Source organism: Chiloscyllium plagiosum, unplaced genomic scaffold, assembly GCF_037043375.1.
Source record: "Chiloscyllium plagiosum isolate Xiang-an unplaced genomic scaffold, Cpla_swu_hap1 HiC_scaffold_37, whole genome shotgun sequence".
NCBI lineage: Eukaryota > Metazoa > Chordata > Chondrichthyes > Orectolobiformes > Hemiscylliidae > Chiloscyllium > Chiloscyllium plagiosum.
The window spans coordinates 13,753,043-13,780,523 of NW_028270175.1; the positions used below are offsets into that span (position 1 = coordinate 13,753,043).

Genomic DNA, 27,481 nt, shown 5'->3' on the forward strand with positions numbered 1-27,481 from the left:
ATAATTCACATTGTGTCGCGATTTCAAGTTCATCTGTTTCACTGTTGGTTAGCAATGGATTTTAAAAAAAATAAGAATCGCCTCCTTTAACCTGCAGTACCATTTTCAAAACATATGTCGATCAGTCTCTTAAAATATGCCCTAGTTAAATAAATTATAAACACTGCACGCAAGAGACGGGTGGGAATATGAAGCACTTACTGCGTTCAGGTTCAGGTTCTTTCTCTCACTCTTCCTGTCCCCTCTCCGTCTCTCTCTCTCTCACACACACACACACACGCAAACACATTCAGAGGATCCATTCATTTTGAGGGAAGAACTTGAAGAGAAACGGCCTGAGAAGACAATGTAATATAGCCGATTTTTCTCTTCTACTGAAACCATGTAAATGAGATGAAATTAGTTTTGTCCTGGGCTTACGGCCGGGGGAGAAGGTGCTGAGGTTGCAGTTTAGAAACAGAGAGAAAAAAAGTCTCTGTTTAAATGCCCGGTGCTCCGCGCCAATTAGTCCTGGTAAATCCTAAACCCACGTTTATTCTTCCATCACACTAACACGGGGAGTTCAATCACTGCTGTTACACAGAACTATTCAATCAGCTAAAGTTATCGATAGCTTTAATTAATATTGTCATAACTGATGGGGGTTATTAGGGAGCATTGTTGAGTTAAGAGAGCATGCCACTCTCTTCCCCTGTTACTGTCAGTTGTGTTAAAACTATATACTGTAAATCGGTGAAGTCAATTAACATGCTTTTTTGTTAAAGTGAGCGACCTGTGCACAGAATTAAAATTACCCAGTTTGATCATTTTGTTCAGTACGTTTCTCCGGCAGATCTCTGCGAATGAGTTTTAATGCTTTAAAAGAAAGTAAAAGGTGGTATGATTTCTTTTAGGTAAACTGTCTCCAACAGCACGGACACTTGGTGAGGTTTTAGAGGAGGGGAGCCGTGCAGTGAGCGAGGAATAATGTGAGAAATGGCGTTAGGGACGCAGAGATAATTGGTCTGATGGAGTTGAGGACAGATCGCGGCCAAATGATGAATATATTCAAACTTTTCCCTGCGTGATGGTGTCAGATTGAAGGCTCTGTGCGCATGTGCGAAGGTGTCCAAACTGACAATGCCAGGGAGATAGCGTGTGCGATTCTCTGAAATCACGACCAACGCCGACAGACAACATGAGATCCAAGGCGAGGGCGAGAAAACTGGCCAAAAGTAGGTCCCTATTTTCTTCTCCTATCTCTCCGCACCTTTTTTTTTGTACAAAAAAAGATCCTCTGTATAGGTTTGCAAAAAAGCCCCTCCATAAACGCCAACAACTCCAAACGATCCGCTATATACCCATAGTCTTTGTGGAGAGCGGTCAGGGATGTATATTCTCCTCCAGACGATGTGTCGATGCAGTGGGGGACGATTTGAATGATGTACTTCATGGGGCTTGCGAAAAGGCTGGAGCGCACTAACTTAAAGAGTTGAACGCTCTGACCACAAGAGCGGCGCGGAGTTCTCTCTCTCTCTCTCTCTTTTTCTCTCTCCCCCTTTGCAGAAGTTTTTTTCCATACCTTGTTTATTTCTCTCATTTCAAGAGAAACTTCCATACAAACCCACCCTCCCACTCCCCCACCCCTCGCGTCTCGACCCGAGAGGTTGAGAAGTTGGAAAGAAACACCGACAAAAAAAAATAAATAAAAGTTACCGAAGTTGATGAAGAGATATTTAACTTTTTTGTTACAGAAAAATATAGCGAGGGCCATTGCAAAGTATAAGCAGTTTTTTCCACAGTGTTAAATAGTGGGCGCTAGAGCACCATTGAACAGCGGCAAGTTGCTAGCGAACTACTCGTCTCTGGTTTGAAAGGGGGTCAAAATAATAGGGGAGTCTGTTTCTTAGACTGAGTACCATTAGGAGCTGAGCCGTACCGGGGTTTCTGAGATACCAGGCATCATGATTTTAGAGGCTGCTTCGGGCAATTAGCAATGCGGGAGAGAACCGTGCAGGATCGGGTTGGAGAAACATAGCTGACAAGTTTAAACTTTCAATTTAACAATTCCAGATCGCGAAAACGGTATTTTAAAAGGAGCTAGTCTGGAGGTTTGGAGGGGGGTTTTACAAAGCGTTGCCGTCTTTAAAAAAAACAAAGTATCTTAATCTCTAAAAAAGTATTTTATTTTCGCTCGTGTTGTGTGAAATGTTTGGAGCAGCGCTGAATATTAATCTTTAACTCAAAGCCGGAAGAAAAGCATGTACGTGCGTGTGTAAAATGAAATTATATTCACGTGAGGCCGTATGAAGTTTAGATCTGTCAAGGTTTTGGTTGCTTGCTGTGTTTTTTGTTAAGGAGATGGGCCCTGCTGTAGTTGGAAAATATATTTTTTTTTACTTTGCTATCTGCTTCCGCCTCTCTTAACATGACCACGCTGCTCAGTCTGAATGCGTATGTGAGTTTGCCCCATTCCTACTTTCACTTTGAAATCTCATCAATTCTAGTCAGTTTATTTTTCTCAAACTATGCGAAAAATAGGAACTCTCTTTAACCTTACCGAGTCCTTCTGAAAAGAAAGTTACAAATTACGAAACTTTTTAAGTATGGACTGTCGAAACTGTTAACAGTCACTGCTGTGTACAGACACACGCCTCTAAACTCATATGTAATAGCGTGTGACACTGTACTTTTTATATGTTTGCATATTCCATATTATATATGTATGTATCTTGAAGCTTTTAATAAAGCTATGGCCTTTGTTGATTGGCATGCCGAGTCATTTACAAAAATAAGAGGACTTTATAGTTTATTTTCTGGTATTTAGGCCAAGTTATTCAAGTTTATACCACCGTGTTGGGAGCACGGAGAGAATATCGTTTAAGTTATTCACTGGAAAGATTTGGTATCCAGAGATCCCTGATTTCAAATCCCTAAAGAGAATAATGAATTATTTAGGGCAGATTTAAAATAGTCTGCTCAACTGCGTGATTATATTTGAAAGTGTAAATGGTGTCGGGAAATGTGTGTGGGCAATTGCAGTGCGTCTACTTGTGTGTGTGTGTGTGTATGATGTGAAGGCATTTATAAATATTTAACAATCGCAATTAACCACATTAATTAACAATTTGGCTAGTGGATTTAAACATCTTTTTCCCCCTCTAGAAATTGGGTATAATTTTAGACCACGATTCATTTGTATTGCAGTAGGTGTTGTCGCTCTCATGCAGCGAAGTTGTTCAGTGAATGGCTGAGTCCTAGCATTTTTCTAAGTTGTTTGTAAATAAATGGGTGTTTAGTCTGCGTGCTACGGTCCCCGCTGAGTTTGGATTAGTAATTATTACCATTAAAAAATGATGCGTGTTAAATGCCAACTTCAGACAGTAAGAAAGGCGCATTTATTTGAACCAGCAGTTACGATTAGATTTACGCGGGGCTCGCAGCTAGAAATGGGTTGGATGTGATTTACTTTCAAGATACTGTTCGGTGTGCAAGATGAAGAAAACTGTCGTCTCAAACAGCCGTATTAAACTGGGATTGGGCCGAACCTTTTAGAATGGAAGGACAAGGCGCACGTATTAAAAATTACTGGCTCCTCAGATCGGACTGATAATATGTCATCCTCCCACTCTGATTTTCATGATGGGGGTTGTGCGAGTAGTTGAGGGTGGGGGTGGGGGTGGGGGGGTGGAATAAAAAACCATTCAACTCAGCATACGGCTAAAAATAAACAAATAAGATTGCCAGACACCACTGCAATAGCACTCAGCTTGTGTATAACAGTGTAATTGTGCGTGGCCACACAGCAACGCTGCCTTGGCGTTTTGTGGACATCTAAAGGTGTGTATATGGATGTCTGTATATAATGCACACAACACGTATGTATACAAACACATTTCAAACTTTGCCAAGTTAGATTTATTTGCATTTCATTTCTGTTTGCCGCTCAGGGGATTTAATACTTCAATCGCAACACTTTTTCAAAAAATAAAAAAAAGCCCAATAGATAGTTTGAATGATTGTTAAATAAAGCACTTGAACAGAGAGAGACAAATCGATGCTCCATCGTTTAACTATCGTTTAAGGGAGTTTTATTCAAGCAGATATTTTACATTCCATGTTCAGGTGAACTTGAACAGCTGTAAACATGGTCACTCGGTAGCTTGAAGTTGAAGGAGCTCCGAGACATCAGTTATATTTCACGCTCCAGCACTGCGTGTTTAAGTACACGCACATACAGTCAAACATTTGCACACCTGGAAGATTTACAACAAGGGGACCTTTAAGGTTTTAACGTCCTTTTAAAACATCAACATGCTTATTTAACAGTGCACTACCCAACTCCAACTACCACCTAGATCAGTCCACAAAGGGTTTTTTTTTCTAATCTCGTCAGCAATGGACCCTTTCTCTGTAGTTTCGACATAATTTAAAAGTGGGATCAGTGTTAAGCTATCAAATCTCTGAAGGCATTTGTACAAACTTAAAGGACGAAGTGAAACAAATATCATAGGTGTTGTAATTATAACGTGCCAATGGTTTGTTATAGATTGGATTGCAAATTCAGTCAGACTCAGGGCTGCATTACACCAAACGGCTTCTGGCAATTTTTTTTTCCGTCAGATGTGGGGATTTTTAAATAGCAGATGGGAGTGCTAATTGCTAGCGTTTTATGATTCGATGTTTAGAAGATAATGGATTGTTTATTAAAACCAAGTAATTGAAACAGTAAACAAAGAAGTTGTGGAAGATTTGGATGTTTAACTGCTGTACGAGGGAAAGTGGCCACGGTAATGGGTTTCCAATAAAGCAATTACTGCACCCGGGGGCTGTGGGGCTGGAATCAATGCGGACAGGACACATTTCACATACAGGGAAGGGAGCTAGTGATTAGAATGCTCTTAACGTGAAATCGAGTTGTTTGTCACAATAAGAGAAACTGACAAAACAGAATGGGAGCTGGGGAAAGAAAACAGTTCTCGATAATTAAGGGAAATTGGAATAGCAAATCTGATCAATGCGAAAATTGACGTTTTCAATAAAAGTTGGCGAAAACTTTATTTCCAACCTCCTGACCCTCGGAGTGATGTCAAGGTCCGAATTCATGGGGAAACGTTTTGCTTCTGCAGTCACAAGATGATAACTCAATCCCATCACTCATTTAAAAAGATTTTCATTTACACATCGAGGAGATTAATACCATATAAACGCTTGTTTCTGGGGTTCGAGAGGATATGCGATTAGGAGAATTATTGCTACATGTAGCCATTTCAATCAATTAGATTTTTAAAAATATCCGGCACTCATTATATCTCTTCATCTACACTGACAGCTTGTATCCAATTAGTTGTAAACGTTTCTTCATATTTGGTCTGCCTTGTAAGTTATATTGGTGATCTTTCAACGCGTCCGACACAGGTTTAAAAGCAAATTAATTTTATGTCCTATCCTCGTTTATAGAGTAATCATGACTTCACTACGCCTTCCAGAAAATAAACCGAACAGTGTAGATGTTGCTTTGGCTCGGTGAAATCAACATGCTCTGGAAACATTGTTTTTGAGTGTGGGAATGTCTAGTTAAGCAGCTAACTTGCGAAGCCGTGTTTGCTCGGTTTTTAGAATTCACTGTCAGTATTGAATGTTGTTCTGTTCCTGGCTACATTCTTCTATATTCTGACTCCTCCCCCGGGCCAATTCTGCTCCCCGCCTCACCCCCCACACCCCCACAAAAACACACACTGCCCACCCCCCACCCCCCACGCCCCCCTCATCCCCTCACTACACCCCATCACCTTGCTTGATTTCCTTACATAATCTGACTTGGCAATCAGACATGTTTTCTGAGTTACAAGCGAGCAAATATGCTGCTATAGTAATCGGGTCAGAGTGCAGGGGGGAAGCAGATAGGAGCTGGGGCGCACTTTCTCTTTTCTATCCTGCACTCGTCCAGCATTTCAGCCAAGATTTCTCTTTCCCCTCTCGCACTCTATCTCCCCGCTTTCTCACTATTTCCTGCATGTTTGCCTTCTCTCCATTTCCCCTTCCTCTGCTTCTTCCTCTTCCCATCCATAATCCATTTTATCCATATCGACAGCTGTCCATCTTTTCACTCATTTTCTCTCACTCGTTGCTTCAAACCGTTTATTGTCGGTAACGCTCCTTTATTTGCATATTTGTTATCTCTGCCCATACCTCTACCTTGACAATCTTTCTCTTTCTCTCTCTCTTCGCTAGCAGAAATAGCTCATTAATCGCTCCGCCGTCTCACACACAAAACACCCCACGAATTTACTGCACATCACAGCGACAATTCCAGTTTTCACCCTTCAGTTTTCACGTTGACTCCTGTAATCTTTCGCACTCTGAATACATCACAATCTCTCTCATACACACAGCAGCAACTGACGTGTGTGTGTGTGTGTGTGTCGGGCGGGGGGTTGCAAATTATAGGTAATCGTTTTTTGCTCGCTAGATTTTCCTACTTCTGGATAGATGAGGCATGTCTGAAACCTCTACCAATGCTATCAGTTGATGCGGTTTATGTGTAGAAGCTGAATTCATACTGGACTGTTCACTAGACAAATGAGATATAGTGCTTGCCTGAATATTTTCACTCACAAATCTACACTGTTGCAGCCCCACTCCAACCACCGGCAGCAAGACGCAGTTGCATAGGCATGCGCTCTCACAGGCGCACTCACTCAATGAACTGCACACTTGCTCACTCCCAAACACACACAGCCATGCACACAGAGTCACATCAAATGCTGAATACATGTATGAAAATTCTCACATTCGCTGAAGCAGTCGAACTCACACAAACCCGGAGACACACTGTAACATAGGTTCGCATATAAATTTGTAACACACTTTTAAGCGTGCTTCAATTTAACACATCCTCCTCTTTCTGAGAACATGCTCAGATCAAATTTCAGGTGTAAGCTTCCCGTCTGGAAGCTGGTAGTTTTGGATTGTTCTCACACACCTCTAACTTCACAATAAGCATTCCAGTTCGTGTAATGGACAGTGTTGGCTTTTTGTTCTGTGTATAAGCACTAAATTATATTCAGACATGCGAGAGATTATTATAAATTGCACACACACAGTAGATGGTACGCATTAGCAACTGCAAATAATAAATAATTGCGTAATAACTTTCGATTAACACTAGTTTACAACACAATAAGAAGATATGAAGTAGAAATTTCACAAGCATCAAATACAAAATTACAAATGCAAGCAAAACGCCACCATTAAAACAGTTTCAGGTGGTACATATTCTTGCCGTGCGACTGCAATGTTAAAATGTGATTTAACCACAATGATCTGAACTCTCAAAAGGTATTCTTTCCCAGATTGGACTATTTTTGAAATTTTCTCAAACACCGTTAAGACAGCAGATCTCAGTTACGCAGCGTCTTCTCACGTTTGATACATTTTATGAGATATTTGCATTTTTTTTCCCATTTTATGAAACAGTTGTTTCAGAATGTTGTTAAAAATCTATTTCCAACAAGAAACCTGATATTTAACATCGTGTTGATCTTTGAATGCAAAGCAAATATTTTTTAAGGTGAAGCCACTTATAAACAGAATCTGTGATGTCGGACGTAAATTATTTTCCGCAATGCTGTGTAATATTTTTTTTCTGAGGAGGGGGTGGTGGGATTGTAATGCTAGTGAGTAGCAGTTTTCATTGTAAAGATTAAGGTGAGTTTCCTGTCGCACTGTGCGGGAAATAAGCAGGTTTTGGAATGTTCAGGATCCTCAACATTCCTTATAGCTCGTTCCTTTAAATTGGAAAGTCCCAGGGACATCTGTTAGGATTACTCTTTTACAGCTCAGCACAAGTTTAACCCCTCTGGTCTGTGCACCCCTTCGCATGTATTATTGAGTGTGATAAACTCACTCTGATCTGTGTAATTATTTTTACAATTTGGGAGCGAGTTTTGTTGATCATTAAGTGCACCTGCTGAAGTCTTAACATACCCAATAACAGACATTTCCCAACGCTCCAACCGCAACCATATACAAGCAGTGGAGGATAATGTCTTATCTAAAATATATTACACATACACACATAGACATATATTAAACCGCATGTACATTTCACCATCCAAGCCATCTTATTCTATTGCTTTCTTCTTGAAACTACTGAACAACAGGTAGGTGTCACTTTGAATTTAGACTTAGAGATTTTTGCCTTCGTCATGAGTACGTTCTGAGGTCAAGCATGTGTACAAGTCACTCTCTGACACAATAGGCATTACGAATGCAGCAGCCAGTCATGTTATGGAGTGTTTATGTCCCCAGCGTTTCCGCGAAACCAAAAATGATACCCATTAAATGTTGTAACACTTGTTCTATATCACTTCCCAATCAATTTTACACAACACGTTAAAGTTATAAATTACACGGCGTGTGTGGTGCATAATTTTTGTATTTGCCTATTTAGTGCTGATACATCTCTTTATATTTTCATTCTCTATCTCCCTTAGTCACCCAACTTTTTTTTTTACAATTCAAAACTAACCCTATTGTTGATAACGCTGGGGGTATCCTGGTATACATTAAAGATGTGTCGGAGCTGGTAGCGCCTTACTCAACCCATTTTGTAGCAAAGTTCAGAATTCAAAGTCTACCTCTAAATGTTTACTTAATTAATTAAATGGAAATTATCCGAATTGCAACGAGTGACCGACCCTGTCGTTTTCTCCCCTCTGTTGCTGCCTATTTGCCGACGTGTGGACAAAACATACGCGCACAAATAGTACTGAGGGAGGGTAGGTTTTGCAAGCTGCAGCCCTTGCACATAGTTATGGACATTCGGTTCATTGCACAATTAATGCATTCGAAGGTCGCTTGAGGAATGACGATGTATCGTACATAAGGCATAGATATTGAAGCTGCAGTTGTGTTTTGTGGCTGAGAGTTGCTCCTTCGGTTTGCATGCTCGTGTCATGTCGTGTATGCATTACTCCGTGCAATGTCCCAATGTGAAGTGAGCTGGGTCATAAACTACCGTCTTCGGCGAGAAAACGTGTTGCTGGCATTACAGCGTGAAATGCAGACATTCGAAATGTTTTCAGCAAAACGATTTCTACAGTTATCCACAGCCCAACTGAGAAACGGAGAAGCTGTCACTGCATTGCAAGACTTAACAACAATTTACAATGTAACATTCTAAATATAGGATCTGAGATGCTGCTCTTCAGTTGAAAGGCTTAGATAAGCATACATTTAAACATATGAAGCATATTTAAAATTTGGGAAAGTTAATGTATTCGGGCCCCGGCAGAACAGACATTGTTTTAATTTAGAATCCTATTCGATAGTTTGTGCATTTTGAACTTCTTTTTTCCCTTCGAATATCTGGATTACCTGAGCTACCTATCAATTTCAGGCAGCATTTTGACAATTTCAAATCTACCCCACCTCCCCTCACTCCTCATGGTATCTCTGTATTGGGGGGCCTCATATGACTTAATGCATATTAAAACACAACGATATGTTCCATAGGTAGGACGACTAGATTTAGAAATGCTCAACACCAGTTTAAAAGCAATGACACCGAGGATCCACTCCTCTTGTGAATACATAACAATCGGGCAATTCTTCTGGCCAGTAAGTTTGAAAAATAAATACGCTTTCGTGATTCATTCCGGGCAAGCTTGAGTCTGGATAATGAAGCTGAGGAGAAAATATTATGTCTGTAAGCGTGTTTGCAAATTGAGTACTAATGGATGAGATGTTTAACAATTCGTAAGTCAGTCTGAGCACTTGATTTGAGGATCTCATTCTGTCAACCCCAAAGCAACCTCGAAATCATCTTTATTTTATCAATTGTCTACTACTCCCCCAACTTCGTGATTTTTTCATATCATTTCATCTTCTACTATTATTTGCATAGTTGGCTGTTGAGTGTAAGAGTTGAATTCTTAACTGAGATTTGAAGACTTCCATTAGACATTAACTTAATAAATGTGAGCATCTTAAATCACAGATCCATGTGGGCGAGGGGGGGGGGGGGGGGGGTGATGTCGGGGAGATGGCACAGGGGAAGTTAAGAAGGTTCATTGGGTTGGATTTGCACTAACTACTGATATCATCAGTCTTTTTAAATTCATTGTGTTTTTATGCATTGCAAGACATTGCAGATCTAATACATGGGAACTGGGTTGTCAGTCCAGGTATTTCACTGACCTGTATCTCTCAGTGCGAGCAAGTTTAAATCTTCCTTAAGGATTGAAAATGACCTTGAGGCCTAAGTCTTTGAATTGCCCAAAATTCTTGGACTGGTTTATGGACAGCAAGAATTTTCATGATGGTCTACAATTGACATTTTCTAGTAATATTTTGGCGTGTTACGGTAGCAAGCTATAATTAATAAAGAGTAAAAAGTTTCCTCCTGCAGTGGCAAGATTCCCTTACAAGGGGCACCATCTTATTTTCCTTTAAATAAATCACAATGTCACATGAATTAGTTTCTTTGAAATTAATCATAAATGCTATGGAAATGGACAAGGGTGAGGAGGGGGGGTGGACCCTTTGGACTATCAAAGGACACAATGATCTTATAAAATTGATTTATCTTGTTTGTGACAATTACATAGATTTCAAGTTACTAGTTGACATTTCAAAATAATACCCCACCAGCAGCATCCTTCTGCATTTAAGATGCTGATCCATAACCCTCAGCGTGTACACAGCCCACTGTGCACTTTAACATTTTATTAAGCACCTGGATGAAGGATCATTGCCTGTCATTAGGGGTGAAATAAGAAAAGGAATTATACGTGGATGTTTAATTTGGAGTTTTGAAGCAATAGGTTTTAATCAGTATTTTTAACCAAAACTCACATTCAAAACATTCAGAAGCATAGTTCAGAAATCACCCTTGAGGAAGTTGGGTCATCAAACTAATCACTCATCTAAGCCAAAGTGATTTTGGCTTATACGATAGGAGGTTGTATACCTTAACTGAGATGATAGAGAAAATTAAGAGATCATGTACAAATGCCTATTTCTGAGTCATAATCATTGCTGTATCAGGTAGGCAGAGTCAAAATCAGAGGAAAAAAGATGCCAAATGACCACTATTCCTGACAGCTGTCTGAGAGGATTATTGGCAGTTCCCTAGATTCAGAAACATGCCCAATACATGGATATTAGGAGACTGGAGGAAAGAAGCAAAAACAATATTTGGCCAAATATTTAATCTGTTTAACTCAGAGATTTCAGACCAAATCTTTTATTCTACAGGTAGAAATGAGAGCAATTTATAAGTCTTAAATAATCTGTACGAGTTTTGACACTGACAAAGTGAGCGACTTAATTTACAGTTAAATGCTTAATTTGCAACAGCCATTTGTTAATGAGAATGCTTTCAGAATATTCAAACATACTCAGGTTTTCATGTAACATTTTGTAAAAGTGATACAGCTGAGTGTTGAGCTTTATCCTGCCCCCATCTTTTACATTTCAACATTGGGCAAGAATGCAATTTGAAATTTGACGATGACTTGAGACAGAGAGTCAAATGCCCTGGTCTAATTTTAATCTCATAAGTTTTACATATATGTAGTAAAAGGTGATAGTTCATAAAGTAGGAGAACATTGCACAATTCAATCAGAATCTGAGAATTTTGTATTTCTTAGACTTGCTTACTTATTGTTCTTATGTTAAAAAGCACCACATACTGTATTAAATATTTCTCTTAAATCAGCAAAAAACCTAATCTGGAGAGTCTCTTCTGAAGCCATTCAGCTGTTAGTGTGGCCTTCCTACATATGCATTATTAAGCCTCTAAATATAGAGGGGGTAGAGAAAAATTTGAAAGGCCTGGGACAGCGCTGCCTTGTGTGTGACTGTACACTGGTATGAATTTCTGTAATTGAGACTAATAACAGCTGCAATGTCTCAGCTCCCTCAATAAAAATTGACAAAGTGTTAGGTTGTCAGAAAAATTAGTGGTATTAAATTTGAGATCCAGGAATACCAGCAATTAGCAAAAGGGTAAGAAAATATTGCTATTGAAATACTATGCTGTAGCAGCAGCTTAATTGTATAGATAGCATTATAGCTGGGACCAAGTAGAGTTCCTACTCTTTTTGTTGTGATCACCTGAATAGGATTGTTCCACACTCAATGAGTGCTGTGGTTAAAAGCAGTATTATTTCCCAACAAATTTATCGTAAAGTGTCATTGTGCATCAACTAAGTGAAGCATTCCGGTATCAGCACCGACTGTAACGCCAGAACACTATAATGACCATATTGGAAGACACTGGCTAAATTTCTCACAATGCATATGGAAGAACATATGTACAGTTGCTGGACAAGCATAGATGATCCCCATTATTGAACCTCATCTTCATCATACATAGATGATGGCCACTTAGATAACAGAAGCTATGCAGCGTTTGGGGAAACCATATCCTCGCAAGGAAATAAAACTTACAGAATAAAAATAGCAAGATTTGATTTTTTAAAAAAGCCTCTTGCAAGTTTAATGTCATTAGAATTCCTCGGTGAGTTATTAAGTTTTAACATCTAGAACAAAGAAGGAAATTGTTGTTTTTAAGTACACAAAAAGGGCTGATAATTCCAAATGTTCTCCCGTATGATGCATTGTCCAAGACAAGATGTATTATTTATTACAAAATATCTAACACTTTGTTTTTGACTAAATATGAAGGCTAGATTTTTGTATGAAGTCAACCAAATATATAGCTGGGACAAATTAAAAGTGAAGCTTTGCTGGCATCAATTTAATTCTATATTTTTCATAATATTCTTGGCTGCATGTGATATTTCCAGCTTTGGTGATGGAGGGATTGCAATTGTTTTGGCACTCGGCTTCTAAAGGCTTACCAACTCGAGTGTTTTAGACGAGAGACTGTCAGCTCTTTTGATTTTGAGTCTTTAAACAATTTAGGAAGTCAATGGTAAGCAGATAATGTCCATCAAAGTTCTTTCATTTAAAGGTATTTTAAAGTTTCGGTCAAGGGTTGACAAGGAAGCAAATTGCAATAAACATTTTTAACTGGGTTCAGGAGTATTTAAAGCTGTATCTTTGGACATAAAATGCATTCAAGATCACATTGAGATCCTTTAAAAAGGGGCATACTTATTAGACTGTCTGTCTGTTGTGAAAAAGTCAAGGAAGTTTTTAGTGTCAATAGATGGAAATCTCTCTCTTATCAGGGTGGTTGCATTAAGTGGAAACAAAAGACATAAAGAAATTATCAGAAGAGAAATTCAAATCTGTCTGCCTTGTCCTGCTTCATTTTTCATACCATCATGGTTGAAAAATGATTTTTTTTCTCTGGCAAGTTTATCATTCGTTGTACATTCCATTATTACCCTTGAGAGCAGTTAAGAGCCAATACATTTATATGGATCTGATGTGGCATGTATACCAGACAAAGTAAGGACAGCAGATTTCCTTTTCTAAAGAACATTAGTGAAAACAATGGAAGTTTGTTTTTGGAACAATCAATGATAGTTTCATGGCCACTATTACTGGGAGTAACAATCAATTATATACTATTACAGATTGACTTAAATAGCAGTCCCCAAAATGTCAGCCTGGTCATACGGATTATTAATCTAGTCATTTATCACTATGTCATCATTATTTTTATATGATAGTTACTAAACTGTAAAATGTATAGAATAAGAAACTATGAAGTTAAATAAATATAATTACCTGCTTGGGTGAAGAGTGTAATAATTTATTCTGGGGTGTCTACATTGTCAGTAAGATCTGATTAACATGAATTATGTTGGGTAGACCGGTATGAGCATTGTACTGGTGTCCTGACTAACATTTTGATTTTGCCACTCAATTTTTTCTCTTCTGGAAAACAAAATATAATTGTTAACAAAAAAAAAATTTAAAAAAATACAAACTTAGGTATTCAAATTGTGATCATCTGCACTTAGAGTTTCCGTAGTCATTATAATTCTATCTGCCTATTATCACATGTTCTGTATTTGTTGACTTCTTAACATTATTCTTGTGGCTGTATGCTAATAAGCATAACACAATTTTCCTCTGGGTTACTGTTTCTTAGAAGTTAGGACAGGTGGTCCTCAGGATTGTGTGATTGCAGAGGACATCTGAAAGTATACCGATGTTGAGAGAGGCACATCTGGTCCATCCCCTGCTCTGCGACAATTCCTGACATACACACACATATACGTACAAAAATGTTTGAAAGTCATTCCTGTAGACCATTTCACGGCAAATATAATAATTATTAAAGGGACACAATTTTCATTGAACTTGCTAAGCGCATGATGCAATGATGTCTATTAAACTGTATCAAATTGTGAACTCCTTGACTGTATTTTTCTTCCTTCTTTAATTGTTGAGGTTCAAAACCCAGTGGATCAGCGCTGGATTTGCTTCATTTTTCTTCAATAATTTCAACCCTTTGCGATATTCTGCACTATGGCTAATGGTTTTTCAATTAAGCTTGTGTTTTTATTTAAAATGCAAATGAAGAGTTAAAATTATGAAGTGGTGCATTATCTGATTCCCTTTGTGACACTTGTATGAATTTCCTCTTCCTTTTAGCTTTGGAAGGTCTTTTTTGCATTGATACTTTGTTTGGTTCTAGTATGCTTCCATTTAACATAATTCCATGATTAATATTCTTGTGAACACCACCCCTCTCCTCTCAGCAAAGAAATCATTTCATGTTATTGTACTTTATTAACATTTGTCCTGATGTAGGCAGTACTCAGGAATGTGATGCTGTGTGATTGGACCATTAAAGCAAGGAATGCACAATGTTGTATTGTGCCATTGAAGTGAATCCTTATTTCATTAAAACGTTTTTGTTTTATTAAGCATACAAAGTGTAGCTGTTGTAAACTGGAATACCTTACTGTTGGTGAGAAGAGTTGTAGGTTAGTGGGTAATTGTAGATTCCTGGCTTCAGGTCAGAAGGAAACAAAATTTCTGTTTTTTTCTCTCTTTCTGCATTATCCCACACCATCACCCCTCCATCACCTCTGCCACCACCCATTAACCACATTTAAAGCATAATGGTATACATAAAATCTTTCATAATTATATTCACGTTGATAATTTGAATTTTTTTTTTAAATGAGCCCTTGGAGAAATACCATCTAACATTAATGCTTGTCTGAATTGATTTGGTCCATTTTAACAGGTGTTAAGATTGAAGTTATCTGTGTGTTAATAGTTGCATTTTAGTATGACATTTGGTATTCTCCAGGTTATGAGGATATTTGTGAGTATGTAACACTAATTGTAATGTAGCAATTGACTTGTTACTGTTGTGATAATTGTTTCTACACATTTAGCTGGACCAATCTTTTAAAGGAGCTGAGACTTTTTAATATGCCAATCTTTTCCAAATCTCTCTTTATATCAAGTATGTCTAATTATTGCAATGGCAGTAGCTTTTTATAATTTATATTGTAAAGCCATCTAACTGGGATCATTTATCTTCATTTGTAAATGTAACAATCCCCTATGGTCACTTGATGGCTTGTGTTTGATTTCACTAGTGCAGCCTGCAGTGGACACTCTCTTAGATAATTATATTCCACAGTCCTCTTCCATGTGGTGCCAGTATATTCACACAAAGTCTCTGCATGTTTTTTTTCTGCCTCTTTTTATCTTCTAAGAAGCTTGCATCATCTCCCGAAAATAACTCTCAGTTGATAAATTTCACGCAAGCTTTGAACAATCTTCTGAAGAACTGAACCATTTCGGTAACAGTGAGTTCTTAGATTCAATAAAAGCAAAGTTCTGCAAATGTTAAAAGCTGAAATAACAGCAAAGTGCTGGAGAAACTCAACAGGTCTGGCAGCATCTGTGGAGAGAGAAAGAGAGTTAACGTTCTGACTCTGTGTCAAAAACTCGGAAAGAGAGTCATATTGGACTCAGGACTGTAACTCTGTTTCTCTCTCCACACTTGCTGAGTTTCTCCAGCACACTCTGCTTTTATCTCTTGCTCAATATCTCTGTCCAATTCTTTTGGCTAGACTTGACTAAGGCATTAGGAAGCTGAGCTCTATTGCAGATGGAGGAAGCGTAAAAGAGGAAAAATATTAGTTTGAGTTCCCATGTTGGAAATTGCATTGAGGGAGAACAAGAGTCAGCTCAGTTTATTGAACAGCCTGCCTGTGTCCCCAGGGAAGGAACAGAGGGTTATTAGAGAGGGCCTTTACAAACATGCCCAACTATGAGGCAGTACCATTCAGATAGCAAGGCAGAATAGATTGTGGAATTAAAGTTGGAATTTGTTTTCTTCCAGGCACTTGTGAAGTTTTTTCTTTGAAACTCCCTTCTTAGCTTGGTCTCTTTGCTGGCAAAAAGCTCCATTCCCAATTATGTGCAAATCAGCAATGAAAACATGTTACATATTTATTGTTAGCAACATCAAGAAACCATCTCCTAACTTCTTTTGTCTGCACAGACTCTGTTGAGTGATGTTAGCCAAATGTGGTCTCGGCACTTAAAAATGTCAAGAAGTATTTGTAGCCAGAGGGGCAATACGTTCAACAAAAATAAAACACACTTCCAAATGTTTTCTATGGTTTGGTTCTTTATTTCCTGCAAGCATGAAAAAGAAACATTATTATATCAATTGTGTGCAACTTATCATTTTTAATGTTGTTTTACGTCTGTGGTTTTTTGGTATTTTGTTTTATTGTATGGCTGACTCGGTTTGTTATTCCTGCGTAGATATGTATTAGATTGACTGCAGTTAGCTTTACTTGTGCAGATTAACATTAGTACTGGGAATTTTGCGTGGTGAGTAACTGAGATGTTGGAAACATGAAGGCTTCAGGTTTGATCCCAGGCCTGCATTGAGTTAGCTGATTGTTAGGTGAGTGTTTGATCATGGCATTCTTAGATTGATTGAGAAAATGTGAGTCCATTGAATTGGATCCAACATAACCTTTTAGCAAAACAATGTTTTCACTAAGGCCTGAATTGACAAATAAGCAATTAATTTGTTAGTATTCTTGTCTCAAAGCAGTTACTTTCAGTCCCACTTTAGAATTTGAGTCTATGATTTAGGCTGACATCAGATACTGCATTGTCAGACTGTCTTTCAGATGAGATGTTAAATCAAGATTCAATCAAATCTGTCTTATTGGGCAAAACAAAATCTCATGAAAAAGCCCAGTACTCTGTGTTTTGGTCAACATTCCTCCATCTGTCAATGCCATCAAAAAACAGATTAACTGGTTGCTTGCCTCTTTGCTGCTTTCAGAATCTTGCTGTACATAAAGTAACTGCCATACTTGTCTCCTTAACAGTGACCAACTTTAGTTCTTAGGGCTTCAGATACAAAGAATGACGATGAGACATTCTGAAAAATACGTTTAGGTGCTGACTAATGAATGTCTGTTCATATTCAGAAATATGGTCTGATCAACGCTGCATCATCTGCATAAGAAAGGGTTACATAGTATTATCCACTTAGCAACAGCAAACACAACCTGTGAGCTCATACCATACCAGTGAGACTGAGGTCTGCTCCATTTCTGTAATGAGAAAACAGACCATTTCATGTTCATGGATGGCTTCCATGGCTGAGAACTTGCTATGCCTTTCCAGTTTTACTTTTATGTGACTCACATTCCACCATCTGTAAATGGTTCAGTGTCCTCTAAATTATTATAGATACACACTCTGCCAGCATTAGCCAAACATAAACCTTATAGAGGTTTACAAAATCATGAAGGGCATTGATAGGATAAATAGACAAAGTCTTTTCCCTGGGGTCGGGGAGTCCAGAACTAGAGGGCATAGGTTTAGGCTGAGAGAGGAAAGATATAAAAGAGACATAAGGGAAAACATCTTCACGCAGAGAGTGGTACGTGAATGGAATGAGCTGCCAGAGGATGTGGTGGAGGCTGGTACAATTGCAACATTTAAAAGGCATTTGGATGGGTACATGAATAGGAAGAGTTTGGAGGGATATGGGCCAGGTGCTGGCAGGTGGGACTATATTGGGTTGGGATAGCTAGTTGGCATGGACGAGTTGGACTGAAGGGTCTGTGTCCATGCTGTACATCTCTATGACTCTATGACTTCAAGTCAAAAGATCAAAACTTATCACCAACTGGGCATTTTGTTGAAATAAACACAAAATAGTACATTTTAACCTTTCAAATTTGTATGTCCCACTGGATTCAATTGGTAACTCCACAAATTAATATGGCAGTGGACTACAATGAATAGATCTCAAGTTCTAAGCATAGTCTTGACTCACCTAAGACACTTGCAATCAGTTGCGATGACATGTACTTGGTTGGGCAACGTTCAGTCAGTGGTCTTCTTGATCTTTGTGTTGTGCCTTGCAGCTAGAAAGAATGTGTGTGTGGATGTTGTCCCATGACAAAATTGACCTTGGCTGTGACATCGCCATCTCCCCATATTCAAAAGGTCTGTCAACACCCCACTGTTTCACACTCCTCAGGGCTGCTAGTTAAATTTTGAGGAAGAATGGCAAAAATGTCTTAGAAGCTGAAAGTGGACTCTCCTCTGTTTTGTACTGAAGAGGTTAACTCTTTAATGTTCAACTTTCCTGGATGAATTCAGTTCAACATTAAATCACTGCAAGTCTGTTGTACAGCAAAGACAAATATGTTTTGCAATTTACAATGTTTGCATTGCTTGTTAATCCGATCTACGACTGAATTATGGATGGTTTTTTAATGTGGTATGGCAAGTACTTTCAAGTGGCTTAAAGATGCCCCAAATTCGTTCTCCTATGGCTCTTGTTCGTGCAAAAAGATACTTGCACTGTGAAACTTAAACTCAGATCACAGAGAGCAGAGACCCTCTGCCTAGTGTGTCTGGGCGATGGAAGGATATGCTGGAGAATTGCCCTGACTGAATTTCTCCTGAATTCAAAATGTGTTGTTAGGCAATATACAGTATTAATACATGCTATCATATAGTCTGTTAGAAAAAGCGGTCAAGATGGAATCCTAACTTATTCTGGAGGACTATTGTATGCCTTCAAATAGCTGATTGTACTATAGAGAAATGGGAGCCTGTGCTGTCTCACCACTCCCCTACCTCCCCAATCCCCTTCCTCTAGCTGAATAATAATATATGAAAAATAAAGTTATTTAGTTTTTCATGCACATTGTAACATTAAGAAAGTATGAAAATTCACTGTGACATTCATTGTAATAAGACATCACATAATATTAGGCAGTCCATTTAAAGAGGCAAAACTATAGAAACCATGATCAGCACTTACACACCAATAACCCTGATAACTGACACTCAGTTTGGGTTCCATTAGGACCAATGGAGCCTCTGACCCCCTGGTCTAAACATGAAAAAAGAGCTGATCTCCAAAAGAAAGATGGAAGTAACTGCCCATCAAAACACTATTAACTAAATCATTAAAGAGACCTGGCAAGAATCAAGTTGACAAATACTAGGAGGAAAGCTCTTCATTGGTTGGGGTCATATCAAGCAGAAAGGAAAATAGTTCTTGTTGGATACCAATTACCTCATTGCAGGAACTCCTTACAGTGTATGCTGGATAAAACCACCTTCAGTGGCTTCATTAATGGCCTTTTTTTCATCGTATGGTCAGAAGTGGGGATTTTCAATAAGATGCAAAGGTACTGAAGCACTCCATATTTATGTGCAACAAGATTGGGACAGCTTTAAGGCTTGGGTGGATAAGTGGTAAGCAACGTTTGTGCACACAGAGCCAGGTAGTGATCATCTCAAACAAGGGAAATCCAGTCTACTCACCTTGACATTCAATGCATTACATCATGAATTCTCTGCTAACAATATCCAGGGGATATTAGCCATTGATCAGAAACAGTATTTGTATGGTTGGGTCCAGCTCTAGTAACAACAAGGATTGGTCAGAAGTTGGGAATTCTGATGCAAGTAATTCATCTGACTACTCCACAAACTCTGTCTATTATGTATAAAGGCACAGGTCATGGGTGGAATGGAATACCGTACACTTGCCTGGGTGTGTGGGGCTCCAACAATTGTCAAGAAGGTCAACATCATGCAGCTCATGTGGTCAGCAATCACCAACTTCAACATTCTCACCTTCCATTCCCCATACACCGTTGTAGAAGTGGATATTATGTATGAAATACATTACAACAACTCACCAAGACTCTGTCTGTAGCACCTTCAAAAACTGCCATCTCTACCAGCTAGAAGGATAAGTGTACCAGATGTATGGGATCACTACACACCTGCCAATACTTCTCCAACCACACAATATCCTGTGCCCTGACCTGGAACTGCATCACTGCTCCTTCATTGTTACTGTAAGTCACATATTAACAGCACTGTGGATTATCCAAACCAGAGGATTCTATGATTCTGTTCTCTGATTCTATGAACTGTAGCAGTTTGAGAAAGTGGCTCAATGTGAGCTTCTCAAGGGCACTTCAACACAGACAAAAATTATTGGCCTTGGCAGTGATGCTCACATCACAGAAAACAAAAAAGTTAAATTCTCAGTGCCAGTAAAATTGTGTGTATACAGCTTAATGATCCAGCCTCCTGGAACTGGAGAACATTAGTTCCTGGCATTAGAGGACTCCCAACATTCCCTCCAACTTTTTATCTCTTGTTTTTATTTGCGTTTGAGACCATTATTATTTTTCTTTTATTTTCCTCATTTTGGAACTGTGAGTTGCAATTGAGAATTGAACTTTGAACAGCAGCCTGTTTCGAAAGAAAGAGATCAAAAAACTAACACTAGGTGTTGGGATCTGGCCTGGAAAGATAACGTAAGTCAATTACTGCTCTGAGAACACAGTAGATGAACTGGTAGCCAGATGCCATTATGCTCAGGGACTGGCAGCTGGATAGGTGTTGAATTGATCAATGAAGGGAAAACTGGTGCTAACCAGCCAGTCACAAAGAATGTTGACAAAGAAAGAGAAAAAAAACCAAAGGTGAACTGGCTTTGAAGACTGGGGACAGGATGTCAAATACTGCTTTGGAATCTTCAGCACTGGGCTTTTTGTTTTTTTTCTCTATTTATTCTACAGTAATTAACTTATTGAAAATTCTGAGGAAAGAACATCAGTCTGTAAGGAATCAAGAAAAGTCTTTGGAGTTCTGCAGAAGATGTTTATATTGACTGGTGACTTTAGAATTCATTAAGATACAGTCCAAAATGCCTCAATATAATACATCAGATTTCACAAAGGCTTATATTCTTTGTTGAAATGTCTAATGAACTGGCAACCTATGATTTTTTAGAATTTATCTCTCAACTGGGTCTGTCTGTTACTGTGTGAGCAGGGGCTGGTCAGAAGATTGGGCTCAGTTTGTAGCTATTAATTCTGTGTTCTGCTAAAGTTACAATTTAATAATAAATTGTCACTTTTTGTTTGAGTTATGAACTTGGTGTCTAAGAGTAGTTACTTGTAAAGGCCTGGTTAGGAACAATTGATCAATTTTGAAGGTCATTGAATGTTTTAATATTTCTGTGTTGTGAATCCAGAGTTAGTGAATCAGGTTTGGCCTGGTGTTTTGTCCCTGTGTCATAACAATGTGCAAGACCTTTAAGTACATTTGCCTGACCAAACTTGTGCAGTGACTTAAAAGGACTGACTTGTGCTTGGCTTGTGCAGGAACTTACATGTTTTTGTCCTGCTGCACTGTTTAGAAGGAAATAAAATGGCTCCCATGCATGTACAATGTGACCTTCTGTTACCCAGGCAACAATAAAAAGAATGATGGATGTAGTGGGCTCAATGTTGGGTTACCATTGGTTAAGAGTACAGCTTCCTTCATTGCCTCTTTTGGCATGTTCTATAAGGTCCATTGGTACACACTTCACTGCCTATTTAAAATAGCAACCCCAGCAATCCCATACAATTATCTCTTCAACCTTCCTTTCCAATGAACGTGCTAGGTGCTAACCTTGCCAATCTCCTTCCTAATAAGTCACCACTTCCAGTACTTACCCAGTGAATTCTGCCAGTCGATCAGTGATCACTGTCCCACCAAATATTTCCCTTCAGCATGTCCATTAATTTATGAACTAAGTTCTAGCCCTCCATGAGCTTAATGTAGATGGTTGCATTGACATCATGGTGTTGATTGAAAATGGGCTGAAGGGTGATGACACATTCTTCTGTAATGAAGCTTATCCATCTGACTCCACCTTCAACCATTGCTCCACTGACCCATAACAGTGGCTCTTATCATCAAATTAGACCTCGACCTTTCCCCCTAGTTGTGACACCTTTTCTTCATTTTTCATATGCCACCTTTCATTTGAAATTTTTGACCCATCCAAGTACCATGAAAACTTTCTTGGTGATATCTTCACAATTTTCTGTTGTCTAATGCATTGAGAAGAAACTCACCATCTGGATTTCCTGTAAGCACCAATTATTGATCTAACTTTACTTTACATCTCCCTGACAGAAACAGAGAGGGCAGCAAAGAGGCATTATGATATACTACACTCCCTTCCCACTTAAGCAACATGAACATGAAAATATAAAATGACATGTGCATAAATTCACAGAATAAAGTATGAGTGAATCAATATCAGTAATACCTAAATTTAACAAAGTTAAAGGGGATCTAAGATGGCGGTGATCTGAGAAGATCACACTGCAGAGCTTCGCATCGCAGCAGGAGCAGGATGGTCCTTTAACCCACCCAACCCAGGTCATCAGGATTTCTTGGGGTGTTGGAAAGATTGTGGAGCCCCAAGAAACATTTAAAAATTGACTTACCTGTATTTTCAGCTGTCCAGAAATGCCTAAAAAGGGAGGAGGAGCATCCGAGGCCGGGCCTGCAGCTCAGCCTGCAGCAGCCTCGGAGCCGATTACTCTCCAGGACCTGGTGAACCAACTCTCGAACTCTCGTGAGATGTTGGGGAAACAGATTGAAGAGAAGCTGGCTCTAGTCTCTCTCATGCTGCAGAAGCATGAGCAGCAGCTGGGAGACCTGGAGAAGAGGATGGATAAGGTGGAGCACAGGGTCACAGTGGTGGAAGCTGATACCAGTTCATTCAAGGAAGAGATCCAAGCCCTGAAGACGCAGTTCGTAATTTGCGTGACCAAGTGGATGATCTTGAAAACAGGGGCAGGAGAAAAAACATTTGGATCATCGATCTGCCTGAGGGTAAGGATGGTGAGCGGCCTGCGGAATTTGTTGAAGATTGGCTTCCGAAATTCCTTGACTTGGAGACTGGCATGAGAGGATTGAAGATAGAGAGGGCTCACCGGGTCGCAGCATGGAGGTCGGGTCTGGGTCAACGCCCTTGTCCTTTCCTTGTGCGGTTCCATCATTACCGGGATAAGGAGAGAGTCATGGAGGCTTCCAGACTCCAGGGGAAGGATCCAAAGGCCCTAATTTACAAGGGGTCTAAGATCATGCTTTTTCAGGACTTTTCAGCGGCGGTGATCCAGAAACGAAAATCGTATGATGGTGTCAAGAGAAGATTGAAGGAGCTTGGGATTCAGTACTCCCTGAGATATCTGGCAGTGCTTAGGATCACCTTAGATGGATCCATGCATCTCTTTGACACATCGGAGAAGGCAAGAGACTTTGTAGACAAACTAACCTAATTTAAACAATTGTAGTATGTATAAATATTGTTGCTTGGGTATGCGTTTATCATTCTGTAAAAGAAGTGGAGGAAATCCGGTTGGAACTTTGTTTTTCCCCATTTTTTCCCCTCTATTGATAATAATTTGGTTCAAACTATGTCTGGCGGTGGTTAAGATGTACATTTTAAATTTCTAAGCTAGGACATACCAAAGGATGGGTGAGGTATTTATTCCCCTTTATTTTTTATAAAATAATTTTTTTAATTCAAATTGATATTCTATGGGGTGTTTATTCTTTTTAGCTTGTGGCTGAGATGGTTAGATACCTATTTATGGGTAGTTCGGGATGGGTAGTAACCCCCTCTGGGCAGGGGGTGAGTTCCCCTCCTCAGCTCTATTGGCGCTTTATATGTTGGTTTGGTTTCTGGTTTTTGTTGTTTTTTATTTTTAATAATTTTGTATGTTTGTTAAATGTAGTGGTTTTAGTTTATGTAGTTTTTATATTTGGTGGACCATGCGACACTAAGGCTCAGCGATTTGTGGTTCGGGTTCCTACTCTCTGGAATTTAAATGTAATTGCAGAAGATTAAGGCTAATGATTTGATTAAATGGTGTACCTGGAATATCAAGGGAAGTCACTCACCAATTAAGAGGAAGAAGGTACTCTTGAGTCTTAGAAAGGAGAAGGTGGATATTGCTTTGTTACAGGAGACACATTTGGATGACAAGGAGCATCTGAAATTACAGCAGAATGGCTTTGACCGAGTTTATTTTTCATCATTTAATACCAGAAGTAGGGGAGTGGCTATATTGGTAAGGAAAAATCTCTCATTTAAATTGTTGGAATGTGTTAAAGACACATACGGGAGGTTTGTATTTCTTAAAGCCTTGATAAATGGGGAAGAATATGACATTTTAAATGTTTATTGTCCCCCAGCTCATCCTCTTAAATTCTTGGTAGATGCTTTTTCTAAACTGATAAGTCTCAAGTCTCGGCACATCATTATAGTGGGAGATTTTAACTGCCTCATGGACCCCACAGTAGACAGGTTTCATAAAGGTCCCTCAATACCCTCTGCACAAACTAAACAGTTTGTGGGTTTGTGTGGGGAATTAGGATTGGTGGACGTCTGGAGGTGTCTCCACCCTACAGGTAGGGATTTCGCGTTTTTCTCCAATCCACACAGATGTCACACGAGGATTGATTTTTTTCTGCCCCCTGTGGTAACCCTGGATCTGGTGGCATCCTGTATGATTGGTAATATTGCCATCTCTGATCATGCTCCAGTGTACCTCATGGTTAAAATTAAGGATTTTACAGTGGATTCAAGGTACTGGCGAATGGACCTCTTTATTCTCATGGACAGCAAGTTTGTGGAGTATTTCTCTAGGGAATTTCGGGCATTCCTAGACATCAACATAGGCTCGGTTGATAGTTCATCTGTTCTCTGGGAAACTGCCAAAGCTTATGCCAGAGAGTTAGTTTTTCATATTCCACAAGTAGGAAGCGGCAGAAGGGTGAGCAGCAATGTCTCCTTGAAGCACGGTTGAAGGCAGCCGAGAAGGCCTATTTTGACAGACCCTCATTGGTCAAACTACAGAGGATTATGGCACTGCGGTCTGCACTAAATTCCGTGCTCACGCAGACGGCAAAGAAGGAGCTGGCTTTTGCAAAGCAAAGGTTATACAAGCATGGTGACAAGCCACGCAAATACTTAGCTTACCTTGCCAGAAAGAGAAGTGCCCCACAAACCATTACAGCGATTACGGAAGAGTCTGGGAACCTAACATGTGATTCTAAAAAGATTAATGTGGCGTTCCAGAGATTCTACTCTAAGTTATATCAGTCTGAGAATTGTGAGGTGGGGCAGGCCAAAATGGAATCCTTTTTTAAGAGATCTGAAGCTCCCGGGTGTGACTCCCAAACAACAGTCCTTTCTCAATGCCCCATTATCAGAGCAAGAAGTGCAGGAAGCTGTGAGGCAGCTTCAGAGTGGAAAGACGCCCGGTCCTGATGGACTTCCCAGTGAATTCTATAAGGAATTTATAAGTATACTGTCAGGCCCGATGCTGAATATGTTTAATGATTCATACTGTCATGTTTGTTTCCCACCATCTCTGAGAGAGGCCAATATTTCACTTATCCTTAAAAAAGGGAAGGATCCAGAAGACTGTGCTTCATACAGGCCCATCTCGCTCTTAAATGTGGACTTTAAGATCCTCTCTAAGGCTCTTGCGTTAAGGCTGGAGACTGTGTTACCCTCTATTATTAAAGAGGATCAAACGGGCTTCATAAAGGGTCGCAGATCCTCCAATAACGTTAGGAGGCTGCTTAACGTAATTCAAGCATGCCAATACAGGGATTGGTGATTTCTTTAGATGCAGAGAAGGCATTTGACCGAGTTGAGTGGCCGTACCTTTTCTATACTCTGGACCAGTTTGGTCTGGGCGAAGATTTCATAAGATGGGTAAAGGTTCTCTACAGTGTACCTCTCGCTGCGGTCATTACCAACGGGGTACGATCAAGCAATTTTAATATTTCTAGGGGCAGCCGGCAGGGCTGTCCCCTTTCACCATTACTTTTTACGTTGGTGATTGGCAGAGGCCATTCGTGGGGATCTCAATATATCAGCTCCAGAAGTGAGGTCAAAATTACATAAGATCTCGCTGTATGCAGATGGTGTTTTAATTTTCTTGACAAATTCAGCAGTCTCAGTGCCTCACCTGATACAATGCATTCACGCGTTTGGCGCCTTTTCAGGGTATAAGATTAATTTTGCTAAATCAGAGGCTATGCCTATGGGTGGTCTTACGAAAGAGTTGGCTCTTGAGAGTGACTATAGATTCCCATTTAGGTGGTCACAGGAGGTTTTATGTATTTGGACATATTCATTACTCCAGTTCTGGATTGGCTGTTCAAAGCCAATTTTACTCAATTATTTGAAAAAATTAAACAAGATCTCCAAAAATGGGAGGCACTTCCAGTCTCATGGTTGGGTCAGATAGCGCTTATTAAGATGAATATTCTCCCTCGTTAGCTATACCCTATATGGATGCTCCCCCTGATTTTCAATAAACAAACACTCAGGAGACTGAACAGTTGGTTCAGCTCCTTTATCTGGCACCATAAACGGCCCCTCATTAAATTGTCCAAACTGCAGTTGCCTCACAGACTGGGGGGAGTAGACCTTCCGGACATTAAAAATTACCAATTAAGCTCGCTTTTGACTTATGTAAGTGATTAGGTTTGTGGGGACCCTGTTTCAATATGGCTAGATATTGAAGTCTCCCACGCAAGGTGGCCTCTTACCAGTTTGCTGTTTTTGGACAAGGTGAGGACAGTCAGGGAATATTGCCATAACCTAATAGTCATCAATACTGTTAAAGCATGGAGGGCAATTCGGCAGAGGGAAGGTAATATTGGCAAAACATCTTTGTTTACACCTTTAGTGGGTATGCCGAGTTTTCAACCAGGTATGATAGATTCAGGATTTAGACGTTGGGCAGCTAGGGGTATATCTTGTATGGGTGATTTATTTGAGGGAGATGTAATGATGTCCTTCGATCAGTTAGTACGGAAGTATGAGTTACCTAATAGAGACTTCTTTCGTTTTTTTCAAGTTAGGGATTTTATTCAAAAAAGGACCACACTTTTGACTGATCCCTACAAATCTGACATAGAAAGAGGGGTACTAAGGGCTAAGAGTACACTCTCTATCAGTATTCTATATCACCGATTGGGGGGTGCCACCTCAGATGAGTGTGATCAACTCTGCAAGATGTGGGAAAGAAAGCTGGATGTTGAAGTTTCTTCAGAGGCATGGGAGGATATTTGGGAGAATGCAAGGAAGATATCAATTTGCAATAGGACCCATGCTTTACAGTTGAAGGTTCTCCACAGGGTCCACTTAGCCCCAGACCGTTT

At 39.6% G+C, this 27,481-nt stretch overlaps 2 protein-coding genes across 26 annotated transcripts in view; one reads left to right on the top strand and one right to left on the bottom strand.

Annotated features, from left to right (window-relative positions):
* The window catches only part of LOC122540391 (uncharacterized), a 29,458-nt gene extending 27,647 nt beyond the window's left edge, over window positions 1-1,811 (bottom strand). For 3 of the 14 annotated variants that reach the window (XM_087980358.1, XM_087980348.1, XM_087980356.1), the window contains exon 1: window positions 1,341-1,568. The gene's annotated coding sequence lies outside the window, so the exon portion shown is untranslated. Of the gene's footprint in view, window positions 1-201; window positions 595-794; window positions 933-1,249; window positions 1,608-1,695 lie in introns of those variants that run through there. The other 11 variants (XM_087980351.1, XM_087980363.1, XM_087980352.1 and 8 more) reach the window with 9 other exon arrangements.
* Window positions 1,033-27,481, top strand: part of prdm16 (PR domain containing 16) — a 716,406-nt gene continuing 689,957 nt past the window's right edge. For all 12 annotated transcript variants that reach the window (XM_043676051.2, XM_043676062.2, XM_043676053.2 and 9 more), the window contains exon 1: window positions 1,033-1,214. In XM_043676051.2, coding sequence (XP_043531986.2) covers window positions 1,178-1,214 — 37 coding nt within the window. In that variant the 5' untranslated portion in view covers window positions 1,033-1,177. The remainder of the gene's footprint in view (window positions 1,215-27,481) is intronic.